The sequence below is a fragment of the Spinacia oleracea genome, chromosome 5 (genome assembly GCF_020520425.1).
Source record: "Spinacia oleracea cultivar Varoflay chromosome 5, BTI_SOV_V1, whole genome shotgun sequence".
NCBI lineage: Eukaryota > Viridiplantae > Streptophyta > Magnoliopsida > Caryophyllales > Amaranthaceae > Spinacia > Spinacia oleracea.
Window position 1 is genome coordinate 13550319 of NC_079491.1, and position 18026 is coordinate 13568344.

Consider the following 18026-nt stretch of genomic DNA (forward strand, 5'->3'; position numbering starts at 1 on the left):
TCTTGAGCTTCATTATCGTAATCACAATCTTCATTCATTGTGTATGACGAGTTCTTCCAATCAAGTGTGCCTTTGCATTTATAAACCAAATAAAAAGTATATTAGAGAAAAATATAAGTTATATAATAAACGTAAGAGAAAAAAGATAAATATATAACTCTAAATATTACCTTTCACATCATCAATCAACCAACTTTGCAAGCACATCAAAGCCTCCACGATTTGAGAATGAAGCCTAGAACGGTGAGCACTAATCACTCTTCCACCCATGCTAAAAGCACTTTCCGAAGCAACCGAAGACACGGGAATAGCAAGAATGTCCTTGGCAATTTTTCTCAAAGTTGGATAATTTGTGTCTCTTTTCCACCAATTAAGAACATTAAATTCACTATCCTCCGCCATAGTAGCACTCTCCAAGTAGTTATCAACCTCACTCCTTAATGGCGTTGTTACTTTTTGTCTCTTTGATCTAGCAAAATCATCTTCATCAACACACTCATTAAATCCTCTCTTTAATGGTGATGGTTGTCCATTCAATACATCATTCTTACTTTCAAACTCACGAACAAGTTTATCAAGGGTCCTTCTCACTCTTGCCATTTCACTATTGGCTTCATCTCCATATAATTTTTTAAAATAATGAGCCACACAATCCATTTTGTTTCTAGGATCTAGAATAGCCGCAATGGCCAAAATCCCATTAATTTCCTTCCAATATTTGTCAAACTTATCAACCATACCCATAGCCATTGTCTTAATGACCTCATTACTATCATCTTGCACCCAATGATTCAAAGCAACCCTAATCTCACAAATTGTTCGGAAAAACAAATTAGCCGTAGGATGATTTCTATTGGAGAAAACTTTGGTGGCCTTGTAGAATATTTCTAACTTTTGACAAACAATAGTAGCCATCTTCCAATCATGGTCACTAGGAACGGAAAACTTAAGCCTTTTATTTAGACGTTTTAATTTATTAAAAACATCTTTGAAAGGCAAACTAGATTCAAGCATCAAGTAAGTAGAATTCCACCTAGTTTTCACATCAAGACCAATCCTATTTATTTTAGTCATATTCAAAACACGACATGCATCCTCAAATTTCTCAATTCTTTTAGGGGTAGACATCCAAAAAGCAACACACTCTCTTACTTTGGAAATAGCATGATCTATGACTTGTAAACCATCTTTGACAATCAAGTTTAGAATATGAGCACTACACCTCATATGCAAAAATTCTCCATTTAACACCAAACAACTAGTCTCCAATTTGTCCAACAACACATTTATCATTGCATCATTTGTGCTACAATTATCAACAACTACAGAAGAAATTTTGTTTTCCAAAGAATATTGAGACAAACTTTCCATAAGAATCTTAGCAATGACCCCATTTGTATGCGGACTTGGAACATAACAAAACCTATATAATCATGACAAAACCAAGATTAAGAACATAAAAAATCAAAACTCTAAAATGTTAACCATTATAAATGCAAATAGGCAAATAACATAAGTTGGAACAAAAGAAAATTACCTTATTGTTCGATTATGCAAAATCCATTTAGCATCAATGAAATGGGCTGTCACGGCCATATACCCCTTCTTTTGGTTGGAGGCAGTCCACATATCAGTTGTTACCGCCACTCTACCCTCGTTAGCAACTAACAAAGCCTTAAGAGAACCTCTCTCATTGTTGAACATCTTCACCACATCACTTCTCAAAGTGTTCCTCGAAATCATCTTGAAATCATCATTCAAACTCTTGACAAAACTCCTAAAACCAATGTGATCCACAATTGACAAAGGATATTCATGTATTACTACCATCTTAACCAACTCTCGCCTTGAAACATCTTGATCAAATGTCACTTTCTTTACCTTTTCCTTAAGTGCCAAAGAAGTGGTGCCATCATCTTCTTTCTTAAACTTCAATTGTGATTGACCACTTGCAAGCCTCAAATGCTTTCCCGTACAATGGTTTTTGGCATGTTTGTTGAGGTGTGAAGTTCCATTGGCTCCCGAGTATGAAAGTAAGCTATTACAATCCTTACACTTGGCCTTTTTAATACCATTAACTACCACCACATTAAAAGTTTCCCAAGCTGCAGAAGTCAATTTCTTACTTTTCTTATTACCACCAGATTGTTCTTCCTTGCTAGTATCAACCCCAACCTCAACAAACCCTTCCAAATCATCCTCTTTATCAGAATCAGCCAACATAACAAATGGTTCCTCATCAGGGTGACTAGAACCAGCATCACTATCTTTATATGACATTTTATCATCCATAATTATGATTTACAAACAATAATCTGAAAAACACAACAATAAATTCAGCAAATAACCAATCAAATAACTATCCTTATTAAATGTGATTACATTGCCGTGTTAGTTTCAGTGTGGGTTTTGTATTGCAATTTGATGCATAGTTTTTTTTTAACTCTACAGTATCTGCATTATATCGTTCAAATTAGTATGTTCGCAGCTCTATAGTCCGTAGCAAGTTCTACAATCATTCTTTCTCTATCCATACGAGTAAATAAATAAGCAAAATAATTCGAGTAAATAACGAACAAATCGAGGCAACAACATAAATCGAAACAATTTGAGTAAATTCATCAAAATAATTCAAGGAAATAAGAAAAATAAATCGAACAAAAACTAAATGCACAACCTAGCTTCGGTACACTATGCAATGAAATTTAACGGTTGATAATACACACTTGTAACTAGTCAATTTAAAGGGGATACAAAAAACTAATAATGTTATTGAACACTTTAACATATTTTTGCTATTACCGTAAAACACTTGACACCTAGCTCATCAGTATTTGTTCCGTAAAAAACAACGATTTTGGTTCGAATCAATCCATATAAGCTTGATCTTGATAGACTAACAATTTTCATAGTTCTTCCAAACAATAGACATGATGGTCAATTATTTTTCGTATTATTCGTCGTTTTATTTATTGATAAATCAATTACATTATCAAATAATATATGATTATCATAAATATTCTAAAATTTGTGTGGTGTAGATATCATCGATCATGTTATAATAGTAATTAAGGTATGTTCACCTGATTCCGGCTCGCTGGTTCGTGGCTCGCTGGTTCGTGGCTGGTGTTGTTCGGTTCAGGCTCGCTGGTGTTGTTCGGTTCCGGTAGTGGAGTTCCGGCAATGGTGAGAATGAGTGAATGACGAGAGTCAGAGACTCAGGGAGATACACGAAAGAGAGAGAAACGAAAGAGAGGGTGAAGGTGTGAAGCACTGGTGAACGGCGCAATGGACAAAAAATTTTAGGGTTTCATTTTACCACTTAATTTTATATTTTAATTTTTTTTAAAAAAACGGGTAAACGGATTCGGATCCGGGTAATGACTTAGGACCCGATCCAGATCCGTTTTAAAAACCAAGGATCCAGATCCTACCCGGATCCGTCGGGTCCAAAAATTGAGGATCCATATCCGCTGAAAACGGATCTGGATCCACGGATCCGGGTCGGGTCCATTACCCATTGCCATCCCTACGTGCGTTACAAGTTGAGTAAGATACTAAAATTTGTACATTATGCAAAATATATTACAGTTCATCATTATTGATTACATTGACTTAGTTTTTCTTACATACAAAAGTATGGTTAGAAGAAGCTTAATGATACAAGACATTCACAGTGTAACACCTAGTCATATTTCTTTTATGCCACAACATAAGTTGTTTCTTTGGGCATTTTGCAACAAAATATTTTTCTTCATTCCAAAACATCCCACAACTTGGACTTGCAGCATATCCAAATTAGTGTGTGGGGTACATGTTAAAAGGAGCTTAATAATGCTTATTCAAGGTGTACACCGTCAAAAAAAAAATTAGCATTGAAGCGGTATATTGAATTAAATCTATAGAGTCACGTTGATTCCGCTTCATGCATCATTTGCTTCAATAGTATTAATCTGAAACAAAAATAATTTAACATAATTGTTATCAGCATATAGAACTGAAAAACTTTAATACCTCATTTTTAGATACTTCGTAGAGTAAGTACTTCATATTAAATAATTTTGTATGGAAGAACACTTCTTTTTACATTTTTACTAATATCTATATATATATATATATATATATATATATATATATATATATATATATATATATATATATATATATATATATATATATATATATCACTATAAGAATAATATTGTGTGTCGTAGATGATAATCAAGCACAAAATTGACCGACAATACTACCACCGAATTTTCATTCAAATATGTAAAATAAGAATTCCGTACTATTAAAAAATGGGGTGTTGGTGCTATGGTGGTCAGTGAGACGAAGAATAATTGTTAGAAGAGGAGAGGGAAAAAATGGAGAGAGAGAACTTCATGAAGTGAGAGTTAGTGATTAGATAGAGGGATAAACACAAGGAGAGAGTCAATAGAGAAAGCAAAAATGAAAATCCAGGCTTTTTTTCATAAGTTTGTAAAATCAGAATAATGTGGCAAGTAAAAAGAACGTACCTAGGTGGCGGTTACTTTAGAAGTATCATCTTCTTTCTCTTGGTGGGTGGAAGTTGTTAATTATTTCATTATCTTCTTGTTTGAGGAGGGTCATTTTTTATGCTTCTACTCTATGATCTTGTTGTAGTTTTTCCAAAGCTTTTATGTGATGTATTGATTTTCGTTGTTTTTGTTCGGCTTTAGTTGGAAGTAGTACTCTTCAGTGGATGAGCGAATCCCCACAGATGATATATCAATGTTATCATCCTGTGTTTGCAGCAGAGTTAGTAGAGTTAGTTAGTGTTTGAACTTCATGTAAAAATAAAGGAAGTTAGTGATATTAAATACCTTGTCACTAAGTTGCATGAGTTTTCTGAGCTTCCATTGCGAATATTTCTTCTGCAGTCTTTCCAAAAATGGTTGCTGAGATGTTACTAGTTGAGTCTTTGAGTTCTATGGAGAAGAGACATATGTGGATATAACTAAGGATGTAAGTCATATATATAAAGCAATTAAGTTTAAGGTTTTGTGGAATCAGTAAGCATTGATAACTAACTGATATTTTATATTCAACGGTCAATTAAATAGCCAATACAATTGTTGTTCCAAGGATGAATTATGAGACTCTGATTATAAATTATAATTGACACTAAAGATAAATTTTTTTTACAATAAAGTACTCAGTATTTTGAGAGAAAGTGAGGATAGTGGTCATCATTCGCCAATAGACGAAGAAACTAACTCTCCACAAATAATCGAACATACATACTGCATACATTTCGGTTTTAGCACTTGTTATGCGATCCTAACAGCAAAACATGACACATAATCCAAAATAGCAACAACTAGACAAAAATCATTTTTGAATCATCACTTAATAGTGTGCCATCCTCTATCATATCAAGCATTTCAGCAAACATATGACAGAAAACAATTATGTGAATCCCCTATTGATCTATAGACTAAATTCTCAAATCTTCAATAAGGACAACTATAAACATAACAAATCAATGATTAAATGCAAACGAATTAAACAATATAGCTATAGAATCATTTTATGAGCATTTTAGCAAATTGTTTGCGCTACTGTGTATACCTTGCTTCTACTACACGCTCTTGCCCCGAGAAGTTTCTACAGTTGGGGTTTGCAATTGAAGCACATGCCTTTAATCCAAAATGATGATGTATTATGTACAAGTTTCAATTTAAAAATATAACTTTTCTTCCCTTAAAATGTAAACATCTTGTATAGTTGAGTTGTTCCTTTACCTTTTTAGATGTCAAAAGTGAGTTGATTGAGATAATATCCTATGAAGTCGGCTATTTCATTAAGGGTTCAAGAGGGGCATTAGAATTATCGTGAATCATAATTTCAATTTTGTCCTCATTTTGTAGTAATCTGTGTAATCACATTAGTTGGTTGGGGAAGAAATATATAACAAATGAAGGGAGTTATTTATTACCACTCTCGAAGAGCCTCACTTTTTGGAATGCTGACAATTATGAGGAAAGTGCTTGAAGATCTTGTCGCAAAAGACGTGACTTGAAAACATGAAGAAGTGATATGTTAGTTACAGTTGGTTCTTCCAAAAAATATCACAAAGAGTTATTACCTTGTTACAAGACATGAATCTTAGCTATCTTGAATTCCCATGTTAAAGCCCATTGTGGAGGGTATTCACCATATAATATACATAAATGTCACACAAGATGTCATGTGTTAGGAGCCTTTAACATTCAAGGATACAAATATTGTATGTGTAGGTGTAGTAATAGTACGAGTTTAACATGATAAGAAACAATTTTCAAGCGCATCCCAGTAATGACCGGCTTTGTTTGGATGATCTGAGTGATTTTTTGTCCCTCGTTAGAAGCAAAATCATCCTATAATGTCAGGATCACAGGCTTCACTCTGGGAAAAATCAAAGAAAACAACATGAAATTAGTTAGTTTAATTATAACAAATGTATAGATACATGTGCTTGTAGTATATATTACTTACCCTTGATCAATTATGATAACTTCTTGGAATTTTGTTCCAGGGTGTAGTGTTTTGACAGGGAACACAACGATTGTTGCGGCTACAACATCTGATACAGAATATGAAATTAGTGATGTGTAATTTTTTTCCCCCAAATTGTATGTGTTTGTCACTCTTACCAACTTGCAACGTAGAATCCTTATACTATTCAAGCTCACTAAATGACACGAGGCTAAAAGAGGCAGGGATGGTTTTATCCTCTGTTTCGTTCTCTGGAACCTCGCTTACATGAGTTCTTGTGGTGATTATCCATAGGTATTTGTGGTTGACAATGCGGTGTTTCTCAGCAATGGGCTTAACTATTGCATTCGAAATATAGTACTTATCAAGGATGTCTAAAGTTTTTACAAATGAAGCAGTGTCCCGACCAAAAATGGTAGCTTGAACCCGTGTTCCCTACAAAGTACAAAGGTGGTAAAAGTTATTCGAACTTACCTCTAGATGTTATGGCATAAATGGAGTACTTGGCACAATCAAATTGAAATGTATGATGAAAAGGAGAATGAATATTTGCACCTTTCCATCAATAAAGATTAGTCTTTGATAATTATGTGTCGTATTGAAAGATGGTCGCTCATGACTTTTTCATTACTCTTACTTTGACAGTCCAAATTTCTTTATTGGGGAGTAATGTTGTTGATGTAGTTACATTTACGTGACATGGTTTTTGTACCTGTAGCAATAAAGGTAGACGTATAGGTCAAGTTCAAAAGGTCATAGTGAACTAATATTAATGTCAAGAAAAGAAGAAATAACACACCTGCTAAAATAATTATTAAGGAACACAATTTAGACATATGCAATATCAAACTAAACAATTTTTGCAAGAATTAATATTTCTTTGTATACTACGTTTCTTGTGCAACCAGTAATAGAGAAGTTGTGCTTCACTTGGAATTGCAAGAACTTTGATGTTGTCGGAGGTTTTGACCCGTGATAGTGCAACATATAGTTGTCCGTGCGCAAATGCGTTATTTTTTGGTAAGTAAATCATTTATGTGATCAACCTCGTTATTTTTTGGTGTTAGTATAGCTCGATTGATTGATAGTTCTGGAGATGAGACAAGTCTGTCTAAATGTGGAAACACATACTCAATCAAATGATTTAAAGAGGTTTTTCATCTTTGAACGGCACAACCATAGGAGGAGGAAGTTTTATCATATCAATCTTTAATAAGTAGGCACTAAAAGAGGGGTCTAAGCCTCTCATATTTTCCGTTAGGCTTATTTTTTTGTAGGGTGTGCCATAATTTAGATCTGGCTAAACTCGTCTCTATAAGTTCTTCTTTTGATGCTTTAGGTATTACAGACAGTACTTGGCGGAAGTCGCCTCCGAATATTATAACTTTCCCTCCAAAAGGAAGATTAGAATCATTTATGTCTTGTAATACTTGATCTAGAGTTTCTATTGTTTTTTGGTTGCTATTGTAGCTTCATCCCATATAATTACTTTTGTAGCACGTAATAATTTTCCGAGTCCTTTTTGTTTACGAATGTTGGAAGAATTTATTTCATCGATGTTGATAGGTATTTTGAACCTTGAATGTGATGTTCTAGCAAAAGGAAGATTGGATGCCGCAACTCCAGAAGTTGCAGTAGGTAGGGCTATTAATCCTTTGATCTCCCAGCAGCAAGAATTTCTACGTACAGATATGTCAAACTTGCAACACTAAGGGCTTGTTTGGTTGACATGAAAATTTAATTTCTATAGTAAGTTGTAATTCAAAGGAAAATACTTCCCTTGTCAAAAACATGAGAATTTCCTTAAATTGTGTGGTTGACAACATGGAAATTAGGTAATTGACCAAGAGGAGCTAGGTAATTTACTTCCCATGTTTTGTAGAAATTTCAATTTCACATGAATTTCAACTTCCTCTATTTTTTATTTTGTTTTTTGTCAACCAAACAACTTCACCATCTGTAAATTCTCATGGATTCTCATTTCCCCCGTTTTTAGTTGTCAACCAAATAACCCTTAGAATTATACGAAGTACAACGATTAGTTAACATTGATTTTTAATGAAAGCCCTCAAAAATCGCACTCTTGATTGACACACAATAAATCTTAAAAGAAAAGTTTAAAAAACTGTCCAACTTAATACACCTAAAAAATGGAAAAATTAAGTTCATTGATATATTTAGGAAAATAATAATATAAAATACACGTAAAAACAAAGATAAAATAAGAAATATTAAATTAAATCTCACATTAGTAATGTCAACCGACACTTAACTTTGTCATGCATTCCTAATTAATTCAATCTTTTATTAAAAAAAAAGTGTGTCGTGGGATCTTTTGTGGTGATGACGTGTCACGCGTTCCTCGGAGGTATCAAGTATGCGCTGGCACGATCTTCCTGCAACCTGCAAAACAAGAATATTCTCGTAGGAATATTCCCTCCGATGCCTAAGTAAGTATAGGCTAGAGAGAGAAGTAACTTTTAGAGAGAAGACAGAGCAAAGATAGTTTAATGTAGGTGGGAATGAATTGAATGCCCCTTTCACCTTGGAAATTGGACTATATATAGGGCTAGGGTTTTGCGGAAGTGCCCAAAAATCCTAGCTATATGACTGGCTGACCTTTAGAGATGAAAACATGTGTCCTTATCTGGTACATTTTGAAATAAAGGGCTTTAAAGTGCCTTTTTAGGACTGGCCCTGTCAAACAAGTTGGGCCTTTGTGTCTAAACAAGTAGAGATACATTCGAGCATCTTGCATATCTGTTGGGGCAAGTTTTGAGATGCCACGTGTCATTATGTGAGAGGTCCACGGTGGATTCCAACGAAGTCACACTTTTTTGGCATTTATGGAGGACATGTGTCAAGCTATCATTGGGACACGTCATAAAAAAATATGTATTTAAGTCTCGTCCCGTCATAAAAAAATAATAATAAAAAAGCATCTAAGAGTTGTAAACAACGACAACAAAGCTTTTAGTCCCAAAATGTTTTGGGTCTTCTAACATGAATCGTCGTAGGAGATCGTCATTGTCACCAATCAAACCAGAAAGGAGCGGGAAATTAAAAGAATAAACAAGGAAGATGGATAAAGTGGAATTAATGAAAGTAAGATGAGGGAAAATATAAATATATTACAGAAAAAATATTACAACTCTCAACTCATCTAAGACTTGTATGTATCAGAATTTAAAAAAAATGTATCATATGCTTATAATTAATCAACTAAAATGGAAACAAAATCAATCAAAATTTTTATCTAATAGTCCAGTTTCCTTTATTTCAAACATAACATTATACAAATTCATTAGGGAATCGTTAACTTTCACTTACTCCATATATGATTCGCTATCATAAAAATCCCCCAAAAAATGAAAAATGTTACCCCATTTATACTTAGATTTGCTTGGATTTTTAAATTTTCATATCATTTTGGAATGTAAGATATGGAAAACAAATCACAATAAAATACTTTTTCTCAAATTTTTATCTTCCATAAGTTCTCTTACGAGCGACCAAACAAACATGCTAAAACTAAAAACTAACAGTCCTACAACTTTTATGGAGAACTTTGCAATTCTGCATAAAAGATCGCTCCCAGCATTGTTTCTGTTAGCACTTCCAATCTTATGATTAAACTTGTGAAAAAATGATTAGCATCACTAATTAGGTTTTAAACACAAAGTTACTAATGATATTTAAGCCCTTGATTTGCTAACTTTTTTTTTAAAACCATTTCTAGACCTTAATTAGCTAACTAATAATTGAGGAAATCTGAATTACCCATTTATTAGTTGTTAAACTCTAATAATTATATGCAATTATTCAAATTCAAATATCCAAACCCTCTTAATCACGTAGTTTTACCGTTAGAATTAAACTCCCATTTCTTGTTGCTACCATTTCAATTTCTTTCATCCTCTCCAACATAAGTGAAGAAAACAATAAAACGAAAAATGATTCATAATGTGTAGACGTTGGATGATCAAGAAGTTAGCCAAGAAGTTGCAAGCCAAAGGTAACCATTTTCACATTATATTATTGTATACTCGTTCGTTCTTTTAGTTCTACCCACTTTTGTTTTCATCTATACTCCGTATTATTATAAGAACTACTATATGCATATATAAAGTCTGTATGGAACTGTAGTTAAAACTGAGAGTTTGTGTATGACAGCTCACATTAGAATCTTCACTTTCTAATTTGTAATTAATTTTTTGTAATTTATAGTATCATCATGGCTCATTCGCGCGCAAAAAAAAATTCTATGGCATTTGGATGAAACCATGGAAGGTGAAAGTGTGAAACATTTAAGGGCAATTTTTTTTTTCTTTTTAATAACGGAATTTTATAATATGAAAGTCTTAATAATCATCATTAGTTTTAATAATCAGTTGTGGTCATCAACCATTTCTTCTAAGAAATTATTTTAAGAGTTTTATTGTTTTATATTCAGTTCTTTTAAACAATCTTTCAGCAGAATTCAACTGAATTTTATGAACACCATTATTCTAAACATGTCACCCACAACTCAAAAAACTGAGGCAATTTAGACAAAAAACAAAGAAAAGACAGCAAAAATATTGATGATAGATTCTGTAAATTCATCCTGAAAATACACAAGAAGAGAGAAAATACAGTCCATTTTCTCATCTGAATGCATTACCATTCATTCCTTTTCTCAGTGATGTGCAAATGTTCATATCTGAATGATGAAGAATTGAAAAACCAGAGAAACAGAATTGCTCTTCCTTCCTCGGCTTCATCCTCTCGAGTCACAACACCGACTAACCGGGTTTCTTCCCCTTCATCATCAGCTTCTCAAAGAGAGGTTTCCACCACATTCTTCTCTTCTTCACCAAGAACAACACCAGAGGCAGAGGCAAGAGTTGACACTAGTCCTAAAATCTCATTATTATCAACGCGACAATCAGAAGCGCTGGAAGCCGCCAAATTAACAGGTTGGATAGAGAAGGATGATGCTAGGAGTGGTGGTAACAACACCAACACCAACAACAACACCAACACTCCTAGGTTATTCCTCTCTAAACTTAAACCAAGGAAGCTTAAAAGGCGCATTAATATTGGCTCCACACTCTCTACTAGTAGTGGTTCAGGTGATGTTGAGGAGCCTGATTGGCCACCTTTTGCTGATGAAGACTACATTGTTTTCTGCTTTGAAGAGGATGGTGCATTTCATGTTATTGAAGACAGCCCCACCACTATCAGTCCAAAGGTTAGCTTTTTTTACAGTATGTTTGTACATGACTCAACATTAGAATCTGATCTAATATTTTCTGATGAGCAGCTTCGATGTGAAGAACATGGGAATCTCGCCTGCGCGTGTAGTGGGAAGAACAAGGATGTAAATCATCTTAGCCTTATAAACAGAAGAGACTGTCTGTTACCAAATAAAGAGGTCTGGTGTAAATTCCTTCAGAAAATGTCAGGAGTAAATTTTGCAGGTTATTTGCTGATGATGATGACATTGGTGATTGGTTGCAGGCTGAGGAAGAAATGAGTCCAAAGTTGAACCACAGCAGAACTGATGTTAGTGATCATCTGTTGGCAAACAACAAATTCGTACATGAAATTGATTTGACTGAATCGATGGATTGCAGAAATGGATCAGTTGAATCAACAGAGTCTAGTCAGTTGGATTATGAAGAGCATTTCCAGAATGAACATAACCCTGAAGAAGTTGAACATTCATCATCACCCTGGAACAATGTGAATGTCAATGCTCTCCTGGCTTTTAGGAGAGACTGTTTATTATCCAACACAGAGGTAAGAATAACTATTTTCTTACAAGAATTAAACTTTTATGGCCCTTTTTCATTATTATTTTTGTTTCGAGTTTTAGATTGATGAGGACGATGTCTTTTTAAGTCCGAAAGCTAAATTGGGAGTGATGATTAGTATTGACGAACTATTGAAAGGAGATAATGACATATCGAGCATAGAGTCTGATCAATCTAGTGGCTTCAGTGGATCAGACTCTAGAGGTGATCAAGACGATCAACTCGAGGGGAATGAAGAAGAGCTTGCTTCAGAGTCTGCTAAATCAAGCATCTCGAATCAATCAAATATCAGCTCAACCTCCTTTGAATTCCCAGTGTAAGTTGATCATTACATTGCTCAAAAGAAGAACAGATTCAAGATTATTGAAAGGATCCTGACAAGATGAATACTGATACAAATTTTTGCAGGTTGGAATGGGCATGGATGGGCAGTCCAGTTACATGGCCAAGATCAGGGAGGATTCATTTCAGAAAGCACAAATCTAGGCCTCCTGCATGTCTCAGATGTTGTAAATTCTGAATAATGTCCTCAGATTTACTTTCTTTTTTCCCTCGAAACCCCCCTGCTAGTCTACTAAATATAGAAAATTATTGCCAGAGAAATTATGTTTATGTGCTTCATTCTTTATATCCATGGTGTTCATATTTTCATCTAGTATACTGAAGTACAATTTTTTGCAAGAAATAATATCCAAACCGGAAATTGGATCTTTTTTTTCTTTTCTTTTTACTGCAATTAGAAATTGGAATTCAGCATTTGCAATTTCTTCAATGAGTAAATTTTCACCATTCATAAATCAGAATGCGCACAGTTTACACACTAAAAACAAATTTCACACAGTTGAAACATGACAATGCAATGCTCTACCTTTCTTTTCTGTAGCATATAAACAATGTGATTAAAAAGCCAAACAAAGAAAGAGCTGCTTGATCTTATTGTGTGCAAAATGATGGTGACAATCCACAGCACAATCCTGAAGACAGTGTCAAATACTTCTTGACTTCAACCCATGCGCGTGTACTGCCTTGCATGATAAAGATGTGATCACCACAAGCATGCCTGCATAATTTTATAATACAGTAGTGGCTGGCAACCACCTTCGGTTTTCGGTGGACTGGTTAACGGCATTGTACGTTAAGACTCGGCATTGGTCCTGAAAACAATTGACTGAAGGTGTAATCTTGCTCTAGAGGCAGCAAGAAGTGATTCCTCGTCTTGCTTCTCTTTTGCCATAGCAACTGCATCAACATAAGCTTCTCTTGCCTCCTCCATCTTTTGCATCTCATTTTCATCAATATGGTCCTATTAAAATCAAGATATGTATACGTAAATCAATTTTCAGGTTGGGCCAATATCAAGTCATGTAATTTCAGTCTTCGGATACAGTTTGTGTTTCAGTCACATAATATCAAGTCAATTCTCTTTAGATCTCCGGGTATGGGGTCAGTTTTGCTAGATCTATTCTACGGATATACTCCCTCATTTCCTAAAAGATTGTCCCAATTGGATCCCGGCTAAAGAGCCAAAACTCTAACCATGAGTACTCACCGATATATATATATGAAAAAACATACTCATACGGGATCTTGTTAGATTCACCTCAATGAGTAGTTTCGAAATATTAACTTTTCATAATTTTAATAACAGTTAACTGTAGATACTGTTGCTTTAAGATGTGCATTGAAAACTGTGAGGAAAAAAATGGGACAATCTTTTAGGGAAAGAGGGAGTATGTGAACAAGATATAAAAGATTCAACATAGAAATAGGATGAAGGTGGAACTCGGAAATCGCAGACTTACTATGTCAGGTAGATGAACCGCATAGTCTGGTGTAGTGTCATAATCCTCAGAAGGTGAGACGGCGTCATCGTTTGACAAGCCTTCAAATATATGCATTAGTGATGAAATCTGTGATTGCGTGGAATCTAATTCATCTTGGAGTCTCTCCGCCTTCTGATTGGATGTCTTTGCTTCCCACTGTAACTTCTCGACAGCTGCTTGTTTGTCTGCTAGCTTTATCTGAGAGGGAAGAACAGGATAATATTCATTGAAGTATGGAAAACCTGAAGATGCACTTTTATAAAACACGACGATAACTAGAAGTTGTATAACCTTAAAAGTTAAAAGTTCTCCTTAAAAGTTCTCATGACAGGAGGAGCATAACTTTGGCTCACATGCACGATTTTATTTGAAGAACGTATTACCAAAACTAACAAGCTCAAACTCAGTGCCTGCGGAACTATTATAAAGTCAAATGATAACATGTTACACCATGAAGACAGAAGACCAGCCCAATATTTTCCCCAAACTATCTTCTGCAACAAAAATGAGCAACACAGCAATCTGCTAAACTAAGTAAGGAATACTCCCTTAGTAAATACAAAGTACACAACTATGTATGACCTTGCTTATTGAATCAATCAACAACATATGCAAAACATTACAAGAATTTCCTCTTTCATTGAAGACCTGTCTATCAATGACTTCATATAAACAAATAATCACAATTGCTAACAGACATTAGTTACTTGTCATACTACAATGCAACCAATTATTACTTGCGGAAACACACTAGCCTCTTACTGCCCTCCTACCTTCTCCCTATCCTCTCATCGGTGACATTACAGCTAGAGCAAGAAGCACGTCCTGTAAATAACTCCTCTTGCCTGCCTCAACATCATATTATGTCTCCAGAATTACATACATAAAGTTCTAAACGGCAAGCTCTAGGAAATAATTTTGTTTCAACACAAATGTCCACTTTCCCAATAGATTGAGCTGTATGTTTGGAAACAAATATTACAACCTGCATTACTTTCTCATTTGTGCCAATTAACTTTTCACCAGCTTTTTCCTCCTTTATACTGATGGTTGTAATTTTCCATTAATGGGTATCCCATCGCAATTTGATCAATTACATTTACTTCTACTCTAGCAACACCCATATTACCCCAAGCTTCCAACTCCAGCAAACTGGTGACAATTAAATCCTATAAGTAACCTCGGTAATATCTAGGTAATGAAAGGAAGTCCTCCACTCCTCAAGGCCTCTGCACTAGACTCCCGACAGTGTGAAGTTTGAATTTTACAGGTTAGCAATTATAGCCTGGGTCAAGATAGCGGAAACGGTTTGGCAGATAATAGAAAAGCAGTAGTAGCCCTTCCCATTGCCTTGATGCTTGAAAGGCGTCTACTAGAACCTTTTCAAATGACATCGATGCTACCATAATATCCCCATTTTATTCCCATGGAATCTCAGTATAGCTCATAAACTCAAACAGGAATGAGTTAACTCCACACTCAACAGCTTACCAAACTTCAAGCAGTGTGAATAAATGCCAGTCAAAATTCTATCAGAGGAGCATTCCGTCAAGTTTTAAACCGACTTGTCCACAAGTATTATGAAGTTCACAAAAACAACATAACTTATTAGCAACATGCAAAAAGACAAGAAAATCCAAGTATAATTCCATGTGTGAAACAGCACCATAAATAAAACCAATCAGAGTAATACCTTGGCATCATTAAGTTGTGATTGACTTGACCTAAAAAGAGAATCTTTTTCAGAGGCAAATTGCTTCAGCTCGTTAACTTGTGATTGTATCAAATTAATCTGACTCTTAGCATTTTCTGCTGCTTTTAGGAGTTCATCTTTTTCGGACAATTGCTGGCGTAGATCCTCCAGCTGCTCCCTCAGAGAGTTCAACTCTTCTTTTTCTGCAGCCATACTTGCTGATGAAACTGATTGATCATTTGGAGATCCATCTGTATCATTCTTAGAACACTTGTCTTGTACTTTGTCTGCATGCTTAGACTTAACTCCATTCTTACCATTCTGCTGAAAGCAAAATAAAACCACTTAAAAGTAACTCAAGCACATAACTTTTACAATAATCTACACCAAGACTTTTGAACAAATTGGGTAACATCAACTTCATACTTCATGGCATTACTTAAGATCTATAGACCACAATAATAACTTCTATTACCCAGCAGAATGAACTCAAGCCGATACAATCAGAAGCATACGCAAGCAACACGACTCTCTAAGGTGAATCTACTTCTTAAATAATTACATATTATCCTGAAACTTTGAACAAAGTTGGAGTACCTCATGCATCGAGCCATCGACATCCTACCTTAATCATTAATTTCTTCATACATCGGAAATTCATCATATCATCCTCGCGTTTGCATTCTCAACAAAATTTCACATTAGCATACACATTTTCCAATCACATTGAACCCAATCCCCCACAACCACAACAAGCAAAATGCTCAGCACCTCAGGGAAAACATTGAGGAACTTCATTCACACAACTAACAAATTAAACTACATTTTTCCTCATCATACTACATCCCAATAGTCTAATACGCATAACTCCTAAGAGATGTGGATGCCAACTAGATTAGTTGGTTAAAGCCGTGGGGGTTGTACCCAAAACCAGGGATCAAATCCGTCTACATAACTTCCTTTGACAACTTACCAATACAACCAAACAAACACAAAAAATTACCTTCTTGGAATCTCTAGAAGGAGTCTTGGTATATATCATGGAACCCCTTCTGGTAAATGAGCTGGTAGCATTCCGATCCTAAAATTCAATTCAAAATCAAATTAAATAAAATAAACAACAAACTCCCTCAAAAACATAAACAACAAAATTACACAAAAAATTCCCAGAAATTAGGGCAATGTAGAAAATTAACAATTCCCAAATCAAAGAAAAAAATACCAAGGACGAACAATTGCCACAGAAAGCGAGACAAAATCTCGAAATTTTCCCCATAATAATGATAATAGTTTTCTCTTCTTCCTCCACATTTCGCGGTTTCAAAAAAATTAAATTCCAAATAAAAATTGGGGAAGAAAAAAAATATGAGGATAGAGAGAAAGAGAGAAAATTACGATGAGGGATTGAACGAGAGGAACGATTTCAACAAGGTCATTGTACAAAACCCGATCCACATCGTTGGGTCCGGATTTGTTAATCGGGTGGTCGCCATTAAAAGTTTCCAAAGACCTCTCCTCCATTTCCGCGTACTCTTCTCCTTCTCTTCTTGCTGAGTACATTTTCTCTTTCCTCGAATCCGGATGTTGCGAGTGACTCACTGATTTGGGGCGAGTGATTGAGTGACTGAATGAGTGAGAGTGAAGAGGGAGCTGGTTTGAATTTTGAGTGTTGGATGAAGAGAAGAATCTTCCGCCGCCGGTGGAGTGAGAAGTGAGAACGAGACTACGAGAGTGACAGTCGCGCAATTGACTGAAATACCCCTCTTTTTCTCTCACTATTTCTCCCTCTCTTTCTATTTGAAATCGCTAATATTTATTTGTGTATTGATATTCGACGTCCGCGGTTATTAAAATTGCCGTATTTCAAGCGTGAAAGTTCAATATTAACCTCTTGCGATAGAGTATATCGAGGATAGGTCTAGTACTATGTTAGAGTTGGAATATGCGTATACTACTAACTGGACAGTGAGAGTAATACGTGTTTTTTATGAGGGAAACCATACGGCGGATTGGTTGGCGAGTCAAGGTATGATCTAAGACAATCACATCAACACTATAAAGTTTATCCCAATAGATTTATTTCGTATTTTAAATGAGGAATTGAGGACGTTAGAGGTGTGGCTTTCCCACGCCTAGTTCCTCCTCAGTTGTTTGATCCTTTCCGGTAATATAGTTGTTTGTTGTTCTTTTACTCATTTTTCTTGTTTTTGA

At 35.1% G+C, this 18026-nt stretch overlaps 2 protein-coding genes across 3 annotated transcripts; one reads left to right on the forward strand and one right to left on the reverse strand.

Moving 5' to 3' along the window:
- The first annotated feature begins 11016 nt into the window (after window positions 1-11016).
- On the forward strand, window positions 11017-12903 carry LOC130460887 (uncharacterized). 2 transcript variants are annotated; one of them, XM_056828624.1, is made up of 5 exons: window positions 11017-11734; window positions 11807-11917; window positions 12004-12285; window positions 12362-12615; window positions 12708-12903. In XM_056828624.1, exons 1-5 carry the CDS (start codon window positions 11156-11158, stop codon window positions 12817-12819), a joined length of 1338 nt encoding a protein of 445 aa, XP_056684602.1. In that variant the 5' UTR covers window positions 11017-11155; the 3' UTR covers window positions 12820-12903. The 2 variants fall into 2 exon arrangements, with proteins under 2 accessions (XP_056684602.1, XP_056684601.1); XM_056828623.1 differs by having other exon boundaries at window positions 11017-11917.
- A 145-nt stretch (window positions 12904-13048) lies between these two features.
- On the reverse strand, window positions 13049-17644 carry LOC110794614 (protein MICROTUBULE BINDING PROTEIN 2C). Its single transcript, XM_021999581.2, has 5 exons — window positions 17211-17644; window positions 16819-16896; window positions 15816-16136; window positions 14102-14320; window positions 13049-13602 (listed from the first exon to the last, which is right to left on the reverse strand). The coding sequence occupies exons 1-5, from the start codon at window positions 17373-17375 to the stop codon at window positions 13435-13437; spliced, it is 951 nt and encodes a 316-aa protein (XP_021855273.1). The 5' UTR covers window positions 17376-17644; the 3' UTR covers window positions 13049-13434.
- Between the last annotated feature and the right edge of the window lie 382 nt (window positions 17645-18026).